The 17,997-nt window shown below is 36.8% G+C and overlaps 2 protein-coding genes across 2 annotated transcripts in view; both read right to left on the bottom strand.

Moving 5' to 3' along the window:
• The window catches only part of LOC132169019 (proline-rich receptor-like protein kinase PERK3), an 8,416-nt gene extending 6,743 nt beyond the window's left edge, over positions 1-1,673 (bottom strand). The window contains exons 1-2 of the mRNA XM_059580108.1: positions 1,583-1,673; positions 335-912 (exon numbers count right to left, since the gene is read on the bottom strand). Of these exons, the coding sequence (XP_059436091.1) occupies positions 335-912; positions 1,583-1,673 (669 nt within the window). The remainder of the gene's footprint in view (positions 1-334; positions 913-1,582) is intronic.
• A 1,526-nt stretch (positions 1,674-3,199) lies between these two features.
• LOC132170538 (protein LUTEIN DEFICIENT 5, chloroplastic) overlaps positions 3,200-17,997 on the bottom strand; it is a 21,309-nt gene continuing 6,511 nt past the window's right edge. Inside the window, exons 6-16 of the mRNA XM_059581548.1 lie at positions 13,343-13,534; positions 13,029-13,190; positions 11,032-11,127; positions 10,856-10,957; positions 10,314-10,346; positions 10,143-10,223; positions 9,968-10,050; positions 9,056-9,187; positions 4,279-4,339; positions 4,038-4,103; positions 3,200-3,625 (exon numbers count right to left, since the gene is read on the bottom strand). Coding sequence (XP_059437531.1) covers positions 3,398-3,625; positions 4,038-4,103; positions 4,279-4,339; positions 9,056-9,187; positions 9,968-10,050; positions 10,143-10,223; positions 10,314-10,346; positions 10,856-10,957; positions 11,032-11,127; positions 13,029-13,190; positions 13,343-13,534 — 1,236 coding nt within the window. The 3' untranslated portion in view covers positions 3,200-3,397. The remainder of the gene's footprint in view (positions 3,626-4,037; positions 4,104-4,278; positions 4,340-9,055; positions 9,188-9,967; positions 10,051-10,142; positions 10,224-10,313; positions 10,347-10,855; positions 10,958-11,031; positions 11,128-13,028; positions 13,191-13,342; positions 13,535-17,997) is intronic.

Genomic DNA, 17,997 nt, shown 5'->3' with positions numbered 1-17,997 from the left:
TTTTTTTAAATTATTTTATTTATTATTATTTTTTTAATATTAATGACCAAAACGACGTCGTTTTGGGTTGGGTGGTGATGTAGTTTTGAAGCTCAAAACGGTGTAGTTTTGGAGTAAAAACGACGTAGTTTTGTTTAAGTCCAAAACGGCGTAGTTTTAGTCGAGGGTAAAATGGGTATAAAAAGTTAAAAGGGTCCAAAGTGAGAGAAAATAGAAGTTTAAGGGTCCAAAATGAGAGTTTTTGAAGTTCAGGGGGGGTCTGCAAAAACGGCCGGAAGTTCAGGGGGTCTTAGTGAAGTTTCCCCTAAAAGTTAAAGTTCTTACCTGAATCGACTAAACTAGGCAAACATCGATAAAAGTTGTCAATCAACAAACCGTTGCCCGATTCCCCGGCTGCAACAGAAATAACGGCCGCTACGCCACATATGGCTCTTTCTGAATTGTTGTCGTCTTTTTCTTGAGATAGCTTCAGTAGACCTTTCCTCACGTCTAATATTGCAGGAGTGCAATTTGCGCAAGCGTCGTCAAATATTGCATTCTCAAAGTTAGAGCACTCGTCCACGGCAAACTGGTAAGGCTTAACACTCTTAACGGCAGCCAAAGAGAAGGTAGCGCACTGACTAAGACCGCCGGAGAAAAGGTAATCGTTAAACCCGCAGGAATCCACGAACGCCGAGTACATTTCCGGGGAGAGGGAGGCGTTACAGTTACTCCACATATCTTTGGAAGGGAAAATGGTGCCCTGCGTGCTATACACATGCTGTGCCAAGGCTTGAGAGAAAACGGTGAGGGCATTCCGGCAGCACAGAGTTTTGGGGAAGCTATCCCAGTCGGCTATTTTTTCTTGGACGCCGACGCAATACTCGCCGGTTAACTGGTATGAATATGAAGAGAAATTTAACGCACACCCAACTGCATGGATGCATGGGAGTCGTTTAGTAATTAGTAATGAGGCTCAAACCATAAAGATTTAAAGCAATTATTATTAAAACTTAAAATTTAGAAATGAGAAATGAGAACAAGCGCAAAGAATTAAGGTGCTTCAACCTATGGCCTACGTCTAACACATGGATATCATCGTTATTATTATTATTATTTTTTATCATATGATTTAGCCAAAGCCCTATCGATTAGAAATAATTGAAAGGGATAAGTAGTTTTCGGGTCATTACAACTTTTTTTTTGTAGTTTAGGGAATCATTGCAATTGAAGAAACATTCATGAGAAGCAAGTGTAGTTTTTCCAAAGCTTTCAATTCTTATATTTAATATAAAAATTTATTTAGTTATTATATCATTTGGCCTTAAGATAGACCTAATTTATAATGAAGAGAAGTATTACATGCCCATCTCTTTTGCAAATTAATCATTAAATTTGCGGAACCTACATAGTTAATGGTAGATTTGTTCATCTCTTGTTGTACCGAGATTGGACAAAAGATAAAATCCAAATATTTCTCTTACATTGAATTGTTCTGGGAGGTAATATGAATTTGTCTACCAAAAGCAAAAATATACAAAAAAAAAAAAGAATAAAAATAATAAACATAAAATAAAATAAAAAGAAGAAGAAGCAAATGGACCTGGTGGAGGTGAATCGCTGGAACAAGTCCGAAGGAAAATGGTAACAAAGCAGAAGAAGGTGAGATTGAGCAAACGGCCGATTGGCTTCATACTTTTAACCCACCACAAGGAAATCAAACGTTATGAGAAAAAATTTCTCCTGGGAAGAGTGGACGGGTGTAGTTATAGACGATGGTTTCCTTGAGACCATCGGAAAAATGATATTCTTGTTTGTTAGCTGTGTTCGTGTCTGCAGCTAGCTTCCATTACAGCCTCGGTATTTCCGAGCCCCTTCCGTTGAATACAACAGCCTCAAAAGATTATAATTATAAATAAATAAAAATTATATTGTGCAGATTCTCCATGCGTCCGCATCATTCAAAACTTTGTATGACAATTTGTTGAATCTGATGGGGTTTATACTTTATACCCTAAAAGTTAATTTCTATTGTATGACAAGTGTTTATACCTATGTAGTATTCTGCTTTAGTGATTGGTTTCCTAGATTTGATTGCTCCAAAGTGATTTTACTTCGCCAACAAAAGCATTGTGTTGATTGTGTGATGATTATCTTTGTGGTTGATTTGTTATTTCAATTGCTGCAGAATTTTAGAACAAATTGCTGCATATTTGTGCATTTGTGCTGGGGGTTGGATTCCGGTCCCTTCATGGTTCATATAGGATATTCTATTATGTTAAATTCTTTAAAATTCAATCATTATTTTCAAATTAAATCTTTAAAAATTTGACAACATTAATATTTATGATTTTTAAAATGTGATAAAACCTAGTAAATACTAAAGTAGTAAATATTGAGCTAGTAAAAACTGTAAATGCTGATGTAACAAAAATCCTAACAATTTGATCTAAAAGAACATTCGAGTCCAAATTGTTGGAAGCCATTTGCCATTACATACTCTCGTATAGTGTTGATTGCTTCAAGCACTTTTACCCCTAAACCCCATCGCATCAACATAGTGTACTTTTGCATTTTGGTGAAAATCCCACATCACATGCCACCTATTTCTTTCAACTTGTAAGCTCGCGATGCAGTTCCAAAGGAGCAACGCTTAATAGATTACTATATGACTGGCATACAATTGGAATAGTGTAACAGTGAAAATTAACCTATCTCATTTTTAATGATGATCCAAAGACTGATATTCCTTGCCACAAATATCAAGTTATATACTAATCTACTAAATAAATAACATTACTCCCTTTTTCAAAATGCTTGGGAGAACTTTTGTCCTCGATTGTCAGGCTTTCGTCCTCTCTTACAATTCAAGATGGTCTCTATATTCAACAAAACTCCAATTGTTTGTTATCATCCGAAAAGTCAAGCACATGATATGCGGTTTAGGCATGGAAGAGGAAGGGGAAGCATATTGTGCTGTATATAGGCAGAAAGTAGCAAGGCTATAAAGCAATCATCCCGAAAAAAGGGAAGCATATTGTGTAGTATATAGGCAGAAAGTAGCAAGGCTATATAGCAATCAGGAATGATGACGTAGCGAAAGACTAAGGTAACTAATCAAAGAGTAACGTCTTTGATTCTGCAAGGAGAAGCGTCTTCATCTTCTACTCAAAAAGATAAAAACAAGTCCGCAGGCTAAAAGAAATAAAACTCCGTAGAATATTTAAGAGAAATTTTTCTGATTTGATAACAATTCAATGAATTGAGTTTTACATAATAAGCTTGCCTATTTATAGAAGAGAAATCCTTGCAATAAAGTAAATCTACTTCTAGTAGAGAAAGTAAATTTATTCCTAATAGAGAAAGTAAATCTAATCCTAGTAGGGAAAGGATTATAAAATAAATAAATAAAAACTATTTATTTATTTTTTTTCTCTAGTGGGGACCGCATGTCCTGCATCAAATGAGGAGAGGAAACTTCACCTTCCTGACCCAATAATGTGTCCCCTTTTGAGAGGATGACTGATGAATCCATTTTCAATGTCGGCATATCCAGTACAGGGACTATGGGGCGTTTTATTCTCTTTGTGACGGTCATCTTCAACCCGTCTGTTGTGTGGATTGTCGCTCCTGTAGTCATCTTAACCTGTACACCCATTGTTAGTAGATAAACTTGAAGTTCACTTTCTCAAAGTCCATTAGCATCCCCTAACTTCGGGAACTTGACTTTAACTAATTCAAGTGTACTTAGTATAAATAAAACGAGATGCTTGATGGAAGCTCAATCAGCTGCATCTAGGTCAGGTGGTGCACTTCGACCCCAAATTAGAGCTGACAATTTCTTTATCTGTGCTATCGACCTTGTAATAGCTTTACCAGACTCTCTGGGTTAATAAAATAGTTAGTGGTGTCAAGTCTGACTCTTTTCGATGTGCTAAGTTATCAGATTTTACTCCATCAAACTATGAATATAAGTCAAGATAACAAGTCTATAACCATGGTTCCAAAAATTTCAGGCTTGCCCAAAAAACATGTAAAATAAACAGCATGCTACTTACAGGAGGAGCTCCAACGGCCAATTGAAAGTCAAATTGCTGGACAAGCATTGCCAGTGCCACTACAGTCTGCAAAATGTGTGAGGAAGAAGTTTGAAGTTTATAATTTGTTTAAATGAGAAGTAAATACATATTTAAAAATATCGCAATACAATACATCAAATTTTATTATTTTTTTTTTTATATCATGACTGTTGATCATCTAACAAGTTTCAGAGCTTACAGCAATCTTAATAAAATTTACCTCGTATGAAGCGAACAAGTCACCTACACATTTCCGTGGTCCTCCACCAAAGGGCAAGTAACTGAAAAAAGACGGTATCATCTATTTGTAAAAACATGGCAGGTGACTTTTCAATTAAAAAAAAAGGTTGACTTTTTAATGAGAGTATACACTACCATTCCCCACCCCCAAAAAATGCCTAAAAGATTGTTTGTAATGGCTATTGAGAGATAACAGTATCCTGGAAACTAATATTCCCCTTACAAAATTTTGATGCCAAGCATGACTTTAATAACAGGTGACCTGGCCAAATATTGGCTGTGTAAGCATGGACATTGCTAGAGGATGGACCAAGTTCAAATCCATACATGGAGTGGAATTCAAAGCAAGAACCAGCACCTAGGGGTCACCTTAGACTCGAAAATGCAGAAAAAACAAAACAAAACAAAAAAAACAAAAACAAAGCCTTGGTCAAAAGAAAGAGAAGTGATGACAGCAAGCTTGTAATTCTATGCATCATAGTGCATTATGCTAGAACGATATAAAGCACGAAGGTTCCATCTTCCAAGCTTCTAGACTGTTATGGCCTCTTCAACATGCCAACAACTTTATTACCAGACTCATTCTATATCAAAGAGGAGGAAAATAGAAGATCATAATTCTCTAGCCACTTCACAGTGAAGAAGAAGATGATCTATAGACTTCACATGTCTCTTGCACATACAACACCAATCCACCACTAAGAATTTCATCTTCCTTAGGTTATCCAAACTTAAGATCTTCCCTAGTGCTACCGTCTACACAAAGAATGCCACTCTCAATGAAGCCTTAGCTCCCCAGATACTCTTCCAATGAATGGGCAACTAACAAGAATAGACAATGCATGATAAAACAACCTTACTTCAAACTTCTGCCTTTTAGGTGGGATCCAACATATTTTATCCTCACCACCTTGTCTCAACCTAAGAGAGTACAATAGATCAATGAACGCATTGACCAAGTCCACCTCACTGGTCTAATAAAAAGATATATTTCGCTGAAGATTTCTATTAAAAAACTGCATATGATCCGCCACCCAAGCCTCCTTACAACGTGCAATACCAAACATTTCCATAAAAGTTACCTTCAGGGACTGATCCCCACACCACAAATCATGCCAAAACATGATCTTGGCCCAATCTCCCGCTTCATATCTAACAAATATTGAAAAGACTCATTTATCAAAAAAAAAAAACAAAAAAAACAAATATCGAAAAGACTCTCCGCCCCTCTTTATATATTTCCACACTCCCACTCCAAAAGGTCCCATTACCTCCATAAAACACCAACCGCCATTTGTGCTATCACATTTGGTTTCCACCACCAATCTCTACAAAGCCTCCCTCTCCGACAATATCATCCATTAAACCACAAGTAGAATATATATTAGTATGCAAGTGAAATACTAAATGATCCATGTGATACCTATGAAGATCAAAATTCCAAAACAACCTCAAGAAACTTACCAAACAACGCCCTTGGTGACTATTTTTTATGCAATTCCGAATATGAATGAGAGAAAAAAGAGTTTAAGAACATAAATCAGAGAGCTAGTTCAAGCAATTAAATAAGTAAGAACTCCAAACTCAATCCCTAAGCAAAAGGGAGAGAGAAGCCATAAATGTTCGCTGAAAGTTTATTTAATTCTCTGGAAAAAAAAAAGAAAAAAAAAAAAGAGTTGTTGGTACAACTTCAAAAAACTCTTAAATAAGACCATAAGTTGTTGCCCTAGCTAAAGACGTGATCACAACCGCTAATTCAAATCTAACCTAACGATTCTACATCTGTCCTGTTATGGTCACACACACACACACACATATATATATAAGTAATGTATATTCATACAAAGCGTAAAAGGGCACAAGCCTAATGCAACGGGAGTATACAAAAGAAGCCCTAAATTATAGAAGAAGAACATAATTCCAAAGACTCAAAAAAATATTTAGAGACAAGCAAACTATTCCATGCCTCTCCATGTATACATGACTCTAACATATCTTCTTCATCTCTAACGATCCAATGTTTTGATCTTCAAAGCTCCTTACGTTCCGTTCTCTCCAAAGGCACCACATTAAACACAACAAAGCTAGTCTCCATATTTTCAAAGCATTTTGGTTTCCCAATTGTCCCCTCCAACTTCCCAACAACTCGCTCACCCTTAGAGAAATAATCCAAGCAATACCAAATTGAAGAAGCGTACTCCACAACTTTGTTGCTACCTAATAGTGAAGGATTAGATGATCTATAAACTCCCTACATTATTTACACATACAACACTACTCCACCACAATAACATTCATCTTTCGTAAACTATCAAAAGTTAAGAATTTTCCTTAAAACTGCCGTCCACACAAAGAATACCACGCTCGAGGAAGCCTTAACTTTTCAAATACTCTTCCAAGGAAAATTGGACCTTCTAGGATTAGATGACACCTGATAGTAAGACTTAACTTTAAATGATCTCCTTTAGATGGAATCCAAAAGGTCACATGACTCATTACATAAAAATTAAAAGACTTAACATAAGAAAATAATTAGTTCAAGACACAAACAGCAACTAAAATCCACTAAGATTGATCACATAATCAAACTTATGGATATCTAGGCTTCCTTCTAGTGTTCCGCTTTGGATGATCAAGTGTTTGTAAAACGTCCTCTTCCATATGCATTGCTTCAGTTTTAGACCATACAATTCTTTCTTCGACCTACCCTGAGACTCCCCCTAAGTATCAAACCTGGTTGGTTGCCCTGAATAAACTTCCTCAAGTAAATTGCCACGGAAGGCCATTTTTTTCTTTACTTTAATAACATGTGTTAGTGAAGATTCTAATTGTGGATAATTTCAGGAAGCATAATATACTTAGTGGAATGGTGTTGCAAGTACTTACGCAAGTAGAAAATGGATTTATGGTCAGGGGGGACCAATTCTCAGCACAACTTGCACGTTCCAACAAGACAATGGAGTTGGAGCCCTTGCATGTGGAACCAAACCACCTCTGTCCAGCTGCATTTGTTTCCTAATTCATCTGCTCAACTTTCACCCTCGATGATGTTCTTTTCTGGGCTTTTTGAGCTACAATCATCCGATTATGCCTAGAAAATTATGGACCACAATGTTCTATTTCTGTAAGGTTTTATGGGTTATGCCTAGAACGGAGGCTGATATGTTGGCATGTTGGAAAGGATATTTTGGGAGGCATAATAATATGAATAATACTAATAATAACAATAATAATAATTGAAGAGTAATTCCACTATGAATTATGTAGTGTATCCAGAGGGAGAGGGATGCATGAAGATTTGAGAGTTATGAGGCTTTGGCAACGAAGTTGAAGCTTTTGTTTTTCATTTCTCGATGATTGGATGCCAGCCACTAATCGTTTATCATTTGTAAAGTTGCTGGATTTTATTGATCTTTCAAATTTTAGATGCTAGATTTTTGCTGTTTCTCGCCCTCCTGCATACTTCCTCCATCCCAATTTAAATATCTTGCTATGAAAAAACACAATTATCGATAAAAATATATAAATATAATAATCTTCTAAAATGTCCTTTATAAACTAGAGGTGACACGAATTTTAATAAGCTGGTTTACTTTTGCAGCTGCATAAGAACAAGGACCTGCTTGCTGAGGTTGAAGCTTCTGCTCCTAAGGTTAAGGGGAAGAGGGAGCTCAAAAATCTAGATTGCTCCATCTCTCCGGTGAAGGGCCGGCGTCGGCGGGGATTTTTGGGGTCGAAAAATGCCTTTTCATTTCCTCCTGAGGTGCACTAGGTTTCCACCTGAGATGCACTAGGGCTTTTCTTGGGTATTTGGTTGGGTCTCTTGTATACCATTTTGGTTGGGTGTTTGGTTTGATTGGGTTTTTCTGGGTTTTTGGTTTGTTAGGGTGTTTGGTTGGGTTCCTTTGTATACATTATTGTGTACTTAAAGGTGCTTTGCGCTTTTTTTTGATATATAATACATTACTTATCAAAAAAAAAATGAGAGGTATAAGAAAATAAAGAACTAAGAACTTCCACCTCAGAAAGTGAACATATATCTTGGGATGTCCTGGAAAGGAAAACAAAACTATAAATTGGGATGGACGGAGAACTAGGGTTCCACCAAAAAAAAGGAAGCCACCAACAAACATCTAGCAGAAAGATGACCCATGGAAGCCAATCAAATGGCTTGAAGAAGAGCCAAGAACAAATAGACCAATCATATAACCCGAATACACATTGGATAATAGTTTATTAACACGTGTTGCACAAATAAGCTAATTAAATAATGACTCAAGTGAGCCAAACAGCCATATGTGGCCAAGAAATGGCAAATCTAACAGCTTATTGAGCCAAGCAGCCCCAAATGAGTGTGAATTGGAACAAAATAACATCAACTCACTTCAAGCAAACCCAATAGGCCCATAATGGCTAATGTAATAACAAATCAAGTGGAACGCAAAAAAAAACCCCAAAAGGACAGGTTCAGTGTTGTATTATAGATACTTTTCTACAGATCCATTCGTCCACGCATTCTGGTGGTACTTTGTTCTTGAACTCTTACTTCCCTAATCCCAACAAATATTGAAGGTTCTCTTATACAATTTGATTTTCCTATTAACAAAATACTTCTGTGACTTTATTTCAAATGGTACTACAAATTGAGAAGGTTCCGACATGGAAAACAACATGAAATTCTTCAATCACATAACTGACTGGCTGTATAAGACAGGAAATCAACACAATGATATTTGTACAAAATAGATTAAATATACCTGAAATTTTGGTTAGTTTCATTTGGATTGGGTCCATCTAAAGGCCACCTTTCAGGTTTAAACTTACTTGCATCATCCCAATGCTTTGGACTACGATGCAGGTTCCAAACAGAAATAAAGATATCCTCACCCCTGTAAATTAATAACAGAAGCAGAAAAAATATATTGCATTATAATAACTGCATCCAAGACATGGCATTGAACATGAATGCCAAAATGATAACGCCAAATAGAAAACTGAAACAACTCGAGACTTAACATGCACAACACAAGAAACTATCCAAAGATAGAAACTCATATTTTTCCAAAGATACTCCGACTTGACGCAACGCAAGTTGACAGAAACTCATAATGTACATCCATTGCATAAAATTGATCTTTTCCAAATATTACATCACTGTTTCTGCATAATCTATCAATGTTCTGCTGTCATGCTCTTTGAAACTGTAACAATTATTGGAGACAAATGAGAAGGGGTGTGAGTTAAGTAAAGCTGCTATAATTTGAAACTCTAGCATTTGTCTTTTATACTTTAGACCCCTCAAAATTTATACTAAGTGAAAACATAGTGAGCACAATGTAATATATTTTTTCTTTTTCCTTTTTTTTTTTGGGGGGTGGGCTGTTGGCCATGGCATGGCATAATAAGGAATACATAAAATATATTAATAATAGTCAAGATCCCCCGGCACAGGATTCTTTTCCCTACCATGAAACACACTTTTCTCCTAATTGATGAAAGATAACTGATATAGAAAATGGGAGGGACCAGAAGACATTAACAAAAAATATAGAGAAATAATAAGGTTATTACTAAAAAGAAAAAAGGTTTTAAGCAAGAAAATTACCAAGAAAAATGTATGCTAACTGGCAGCAAAACATAGAACTGACAATGAATTAACTTGGACATACCTTCTTATGGGATACTTTCCAAGCACATCATCCTCAAGTGAACGACGAATTAATACAGGCGGCTGTGGGTAAAGCCTCAAGGACTGCCAAGAAGTGAAGAGAGTTTGAAAAAAAATATGAATGCATGAAAGCAAAAGATTAAGTCCAAAACTGGTTAAAAATATCATCTTCTCACTTCATTGATTACTCGAGTTGCATACTTGAGTTTTTTCATGTCTTCAATTGTTGGAAACTGGTCTCCTAGAACAGAATCTACCTACAAAATATAATAATATCACATATATTAAAATTTTGTCACTCTTCTTTCTTTTGATACTAATTCAATGAATGTGACCTTTTAAGATACCTCCTCTTGAAGTTTGGACATGACACTAGGCTCCTGCAGCCAATCACAAAGGAAAAAAATAATGATGACCTTTACAAAGTAGTCACTTGTGCAAGATACATTTGGGGTCTTCATATGCATAAGTACATACACATTTATACATATTTAAGGTAATTGTGCGAGCATGTATAGCCAGACTTGACAAAGAGGAAGATATATATATATATATATGTTCATGTTGCTAGAAAGCTACATTGTTTGTTCTTGATACATTAACTGCATGTAAAAGATATGCCAAAACAACTGTCAATCTACGGATTACTAGACAAATTTCCTTTTGCGCTTTACACAATTATATTATCCATTTTAAGCACAGAATTTACCTAATAAAAGAACTTTGAGAACATTAATACTATAACATTTGAAAATTATTCCATCCTAATGAACTACTGCAAACATTTTCCTATTAGGTAGCTGATGTAAACTTGTATATGCACTCTTTTTTTTGATAAGTAAACTTGTATATGCACTCTATGAAATAACTAACCTTAACCATACAATACCTTGGAGAGAAGATAAAAGGTCCATGTTAATACTGCGGCTGATGTTTCATGGCCAGCTATAAGCATTGTCATCAAGTCATCACGGAGTTGCTTGCTTGAAACCTGCAGACAATTGAGAGGAAAGCTTCAATCAGTTGGACTGGAACAAAAACATTTGACAATTTCTAGTATCATACATCATCTCCTGACGCCAAAAGGAAGTGGAGAATACTGGGATCTTGTTCATTCATGTATTCCTCATGAAACTGAAGCTCTTCTTCATCAACCATCCTCTGCAGATGAAGAGATAAAATATTCATATAAACAAGAACAGGCAAACTTAGCAGTCAAGCACGTGTAAAAGGTCTGCAAAAACATTATGATGATTCATGGGTTTGCAATTCAATATATAGACCACAAACAACAGCATACAAGTCAGTTTAATCATAAAGAAGTTGAACACCTTCATAACATAACAAAACTTAAAAAAGTTCCCGATTTTCAGAAAATAGTCTCAAGGAACTACTGAGTTTGATATCAACCATTCATATCTTCTTCAACAACAAGATTACATACACTTTCATGAGTACAAGACTTGAAGAAGTTGCAGTATATTATACAATAATTTATCAAACTTTTAAGCAAACAGCGCCTAATTAGTAACTATCACAAGCTCCCTCTTTCATCTTTAACAATGCCAGCAATCATAATTTCCTAAAGGAATTGCTGAAAGATACGGGCATTTATATCTTCCCACCCAAGATCCAATTTTTGCAATATCAGCACTAGGTAGTGGCCTTTTTTGACAAAGCGAGGATTCTACACAAGTTCCACCATAAAGAATCTATAAATTCCAATTTGGACAATTTGTCTGGTAACACAGATACATTATGCCATGTAACTAAAATTGAGCTGTATCATATCTGATGCATCACATCATAATAAATAAATTTACAGTAATTGATTAGGATTTTACCAGCAATGAACTAAGATTTGAGCAGGTAAAATTTTTTATTTTTTAATAAATTCATTTTAAAGTGATATCATCTTGGTTTAAACCCTGGAAAAGGTCTATCGAGCCAATATCCAAACAATAGGAAAGGTGTGATACGGTTAGAAGGTAGTTAGTATTCAAAGAAGTTTATATTTAGACATAACTCCTCTTAGGGTTAAGTTGTAAGCATTAAAGGTGGCAAAACTTTCTTTCCGACTGCTTTCATACTTTTACCAGGTGGCACTTTGCATCATGCCTCACCACTTTTTCTCTTCCATTTTCCTTCTGGTAGTCCTTTCCTTAACACTCTGTTTCTTTCACACTCTACTAGAGAGACAAAGATAATCAATCTGTATCCCATATATATAGATACATACATTAGGGGCCTTTGAATAGCATCAAGGGTAGCTGTATTCCGGTGCCCCTATGGAATGTTTGCTTGTGCTTTATAGAATGTTTTCTTTAATCGGTTCAGGTTGTCTTGAATTATGCCTAGATGGGTAGTCGATATGTTTGCTTGTTGGTGGACTACTAGTAGTACATAGAGTGCTGCTGTATAAAAGATGGTGCCATTGTGTCTTTTGTGGTGTCTTTGGAGGGAAAAGAATGATAGATATTTTGAGAACCGCGAGAAGACATTGAAGGAGTTGAAATCTTTTTTCTTCAATACTTTGTATCTCTGGACAGCTGCTTTTGTTTCTCTTTTAGTAATTAGTTATCTTGAATTTCTTGTTCTTTTTGCCACTAATTCTTAGGTTGCTTCTCTTGTATACTCACTGTGTACATGAGGCGCCTTACACTTTTAATGATATTCATTTATTTATCCAAAAAAAAGTATTCCGATGCCTCTGTGGTTTTCTAATATATTTTCCTCGGGCATAAAGTTCAAGGATAAGGCACTTTAAATTGGCTTATCTCAAATCTATAATACAAACAAGATATTTCTCAAATAAAATGCTGAAGTGGCCCCTTTAATACCTATTAGGTGTGGTATGTCATCGATTTGGCAATAGTTAAAATAGAGGGGGAGTGGGCTCAACATGCATTGTCAACCGTGTGCCCATGTTTTGCAAGGTAGCAAGCATTACATAAGTATGCACAAATGTGTATCAGCACAGATATCCAATATGCATTGAACCATTATATACCAAAACAAATTTGAAGAAAACAGTTTTATGCTCCAACAGTTGAGGACCTTACCTTACATATTGCAATCAGATCATCAAGTGTATCATTAATCAATTTGAGCGATGCAGCAACCTTTTTCTGCCGAGGTGATATGTCTTTCCATATTGGAATCTCCCAGATTGGAATTGGAGCAACACTCCGATCTTCTGCTTCTCTCAGGACAGTGTAAACCGCCTGGTTTAGCCAAAATACAAAATACATATGAAGCATTTATATGAAAGCAACCTTAACCAAAAACTATGGAGGCTGTAAAACTGGAACGGGTATGAACATCAACAAACAGAAGATAAGATCAAAGGGAAAAGGGTGGGGGGACAAAGGAATACCTCAACTATCCCAGTATCATTTGTTAATGAATCAAAATCGTAATTAAATACTGCCTTTCCAATAATATCCAATGTCAAACGTGAGAAAAGTGACTCCATCTCAACATCCTCCCCATCAGATGCAGCTACCTCAAGCGTTTTGCAAAGCCTATCTGTAGCTTGTCCGAAGAGGTTAATCATAGCAGCCACATACTACATATCAAAAAAAATTAAAATTAAAAACAAACAAACAAACAAAAAGCCAAACAGCAAAACAGGTCAACTCTAACAATGTTGAAAATTTTTTAATGCCCAACTCAAGGCTGACCTTCCAGTGTACTAAAATATCATGTAAAGTAGGCAATACTCTTTGTTAAATTACTAGTTATCCTAAAAGCTTAAGCTGATAGGAATAGGTAAATTTAATCACTTAATCATTACTTTTTTTTTTTTTTGATAAGTAAGTAACAGATTTTATTAAAAGCATAAGGCACCCCAAAGTACACTGAAAGTATACAAATAGGATCACCTAACTAGACGGGAAAAACCGTACAAGGAAATCATCATAGCTAATTGAAACTGGAAAAACAAACGCTACAGTCCAAAAATACAGAGTATGGAAACAATAGGATAAAATGTCCTCAAAGGACCTCTCAACATCCTCGAAGCACCTATTATTTCTCTCTCTCCATAGATACCAAAAAAAGCAAGTAGGTACCATCTTCCAAACCGCAACACTCCCCCCCTTCCTGAAGACCACCAAACAGGCTAACAACTCGAAAACCCGTCCAGGCATCACCCATAATAACCCAAAACGACCAAAAAAGGCACTCCACAAAGCAGAGGCCACCTCACAATGAAGAAGAAGATGATCCACCGTCTCCTCACTCTTCTTGCAAATGCAACATCTGTTATCATTTAATCATTACTTTAACACTCCCTCTCACGTGTAGGCTCAAATTCCCTATTAATAGGTAAGGTCCAACACATGAAATATTTAATTTAAATAGATGGTGATTTGACGGAATCAAAGTTCGATCCCAAGACCTTTGGCTTTGATACCTTATTAATGATATCAAAATTTACCTCTTCCTATCAACTTAAGCTTTTGAGATAACTGGTAATTTAACATTCTTGTTAGAAATATTAGGTACTATACGAACAAGTCCGGCAAAACCCTTGTATAGCTTCTTCGAATATTTAGATATATTTCTTTCTTAAAGCAAATATTTCCTTTTTATCAACCATATAAGCTGTTTTTCGTATAATTCAAATGATGCCCATTATAATGGATATAAAACACTTTTTGTTACATCCTTCTAATGGTAAAATGTTTAAATTTATTCATATAAATCACACTCATCTATCTGCGTCCAAAACTAACAACTCTTACATAGTATTAATATTCATATTAAGTACCAAAAGGCTTAGACTCTGTCTCTCATGTAGTGTGTAATGTCATGCCTCATTCTTTGGCCATTCAGAACACTCAACTTCCCATTGTACAATTAACTTATTGAAAGACATACATCACAAGAACATGGAAACTTTGGTAGGTGAACAACATAAACACCAAATCCATAAATCACTTAAGTTACCTTCTTATGCAATGCTGGCACTATAGCACGTCTTCGAACACGCCATATCTCCCCATCAGCTGGGATAAGCCCCGTCCCCATGACAAATTCTAGAATTTCAGCCAAGATACCCTGACATCAAAGAGTTAACAGCGGCTATGTGAGAGAGAGAGAGAGAACGAAAGAATAAGCAATTAGTGAAAGGTCAATTGGTTTACCTTCGAATAAGCCTTTGAGTTATCCCTCAATACATGTTTTGCGATGGAAGGATCCGAAACTATTAGAAATGACTACAACCAACATCAAGGGTTGATCAAAAATCCGTAACTGACATGCCCTATTAATAATCTAATAAATTCAAGGTGAAATGGATGTTGAAATAAGAAAAAACAAACCTTTGGCCCAAAATTTAACCTGAAAATTCCACCATATCTGAGGTAGAGCTCATACAAGGGAATGAAAAAGGCCTCACTTCGAATGGCACCAATTGATCCTTTTGCCTCCGGAATCTTTGCACACTCTTCATGGGCATCAACCCACCCGAATAAGAATTCCAGAATTGCACTAGGAACCCCCAACTTTGACAAACTCCTCAACGCTACAAATGGAAAACTTGTACCCAAAATAAAAGACAAATGAATAAATACGAATCTATAAAATGGTCACATACATGCATTTGAAGGCAGAAATGCAATGAAGAAGATTTATCCTTGACTGTATTCAAACAAACAAACAAGTATAAACACATATTCAACCCTCCAAGATTAACTTTTGAATCTATAAGTAGTCATCTTATCAAGATTGGAGTTCAAACGCACACCTAAGTGAGCATTTGAATGCCTAAGTGAAATAAAACCAAAGGATATGTAATGGGCCCAGTGATGAAGGGTGCAATGGTAAGATTCTGGTAAGAAGGGAATGGTACATAGAGAAATGGGTTTCAAATAAGGGTTGGGAGCTAATCGCATAGAAAGGGAGGAGCTCAGGAATGGGGAAATAGATGGCATAATCTGAGGTTTTTGGAATAGGTGGCAGCATCTGAAGGAAGGTGTATGGAGTGTTAAGGGAATCTGGAGGAGAGCATGTGGATTAATAATGGAGGCGTGTGTTGCTATATCAGATAGTGCCATTTGTAATCCTAGGTGGATTAAATTTCCATGTGATTGCTTAGATAGATAAGTTTATTGGGCTGTTAGCCACTTCTGGTTTCTTTATCTTATTATTTTAGTCAGTTAGGCCTGATGAGTAGGGAGGTGGTTAAGTTTCTAAGGCTTGTCTAAAGGGCCCAAGGGGGAAATGTAAAAACAACTCGGGAGAAATATAAAAGACTTTGTTTTGGAGGTTGACTACTTTGAACCGAGTCACTCTCAATTCTTTCTTCTTCTTATTTCCATTTCCTTTCCTTCAATTCACCAATTGCACTACAAATCATCACAGATACACTCTCTACTGAAAACTAAACAAGCATACAAGAAGTGGTATCACAACAATTCTTCCTACAATGGTAGAAGGTACACGCTTCTTTCAACTAACAGAATCAGTGGCCAATATGCGACAGCAGCAAGAAGCACAACAGCGAGCTCAAGAAAACCAATGGAAGATATTAGAAGATATTGTTCAGATGAGTAATATGGCAAAAAGTATAAGAGCTTTAACTAATGTACAAGGCAGAAACTCACATATGCATCAAGATGGAGCTAAAACAACAGGAGGGCAGCATGCAAGATTGCAGACAAGGACACTCAAACTAGACTTTTCAAGATTTTTTTTTTTTTGATAAGTAATCATGATATAAAAAAGCGCAGAGGGGCGCAACCCATATACACGGGAAGTGTAAAACAGAGAGCGCCTAGGAGGGGGAGAAATGAAAAAGAAAATCAGAGAAGCTAAACACTAAAGGAGCTAGCCAAGCGGCCGTCCAAGAGTAAAGCGTAAATAAGAAGAAATGAGTCAATTCCTCTATGGTCCTAGTGGAATTATCAAAGCATCTAGCATTTCTTTCACTCCAAATACACCACATAAGACACAGAGGGATCATCTTCCACACAACCGCACTTTGAGAACGTCCTCCCGACCACCAGCTAGCAAACAAAGCCCTCACCCTGCACGGCATGACCCAATGCAACCCAAATCGCTGAAAAATCATGTGCCAAAGAGCACTCGCAAGCTCACAGTGGAGAAGAATGTGATCGACTGACTCTCCGGTCTTCTTGCACATACAACACCACTCCATAACCACTATGTTCCTCTTACGCAGCATATCATGAGTCAAAGTTTTGCCCAAGGCCGCAGTCCATCCGAAAAAAGCCACCCGCTGAGGCGCCTTAGTACGCCAGATGCTCTTCCAAGGAAACTCCTCGTGAGAAGAAGAAGACAAGGCCTTATAGAACGACTTAACCTCGAACTCGCAAGCTCACATTTGATGGGGAGAATCCATCTAAGCCCAAGGGGTTGGCTCAAGTGGTGAAGGCTTTGGACTTTGGTGGCATAACCATCAAGTATAAGGTTTGAATCCCCTTGGGCGCAAATAACTCCTTAGGGCCACACCCCAGACAAAAGCCAAATTTAACCGATTCGTGTGGTGGTGTGCATTACACGAGTCTGGGGTTTATCTTTCAAAGGTGGGTACACAAGGACTTAGGGGGTTTCCCTGTCATCAGAAAAAGAATCCATCTGGATGGATATACACAGTAAACCAGTTTTTCAACTACAATCAAACACCCATCCATCATTGGGTTCTAATGGCCTCACTTCATATTGGAAGGAGAGGCTTCAGTATGGTTTCAGGATGCAGAGGAATCTGGTGTTTTTACTATTTGGGATGCATTTGTCAAAGCTCTTCAAGTGAGGTTTGGACCAACAGCCTATGATGATCCAATGAAGGCACTCACTAGGCTAAGGCAGGTTACTTCAACGTCATACAAGCCAGAGTTTCAAAGTTTATCCAACAGGCTGAGAGGGTTGTCTGAAAGGAACAAATTGAGTTGTTTTCTAAGTGGGTTGAAGGATGAAATAAGGTTGCCTGTAAGAATTCTCAATCCAACTCCACTAAACGCTCAATTCAAGAAGAGTATGTGCGGAGCAGCAGAGAGGTTATGA

The sequence above is a fragment of the Corylus avellana genome, chromosome ca2, assembly GCF_901000735.1.
Source record: "Corylus avellana chromosome ca2, CavTom2PMs-1.0".
NCBI classification, from domain to species: Eukaryota; Viridiplantae; Streptophyta; class Magnoliopsida; order Fagales; family Betulaceae; genus Corylus; species Corylus avellana.
This window is presented reverse-complemented; position numbering and strand designations above follow the sequence as displayed.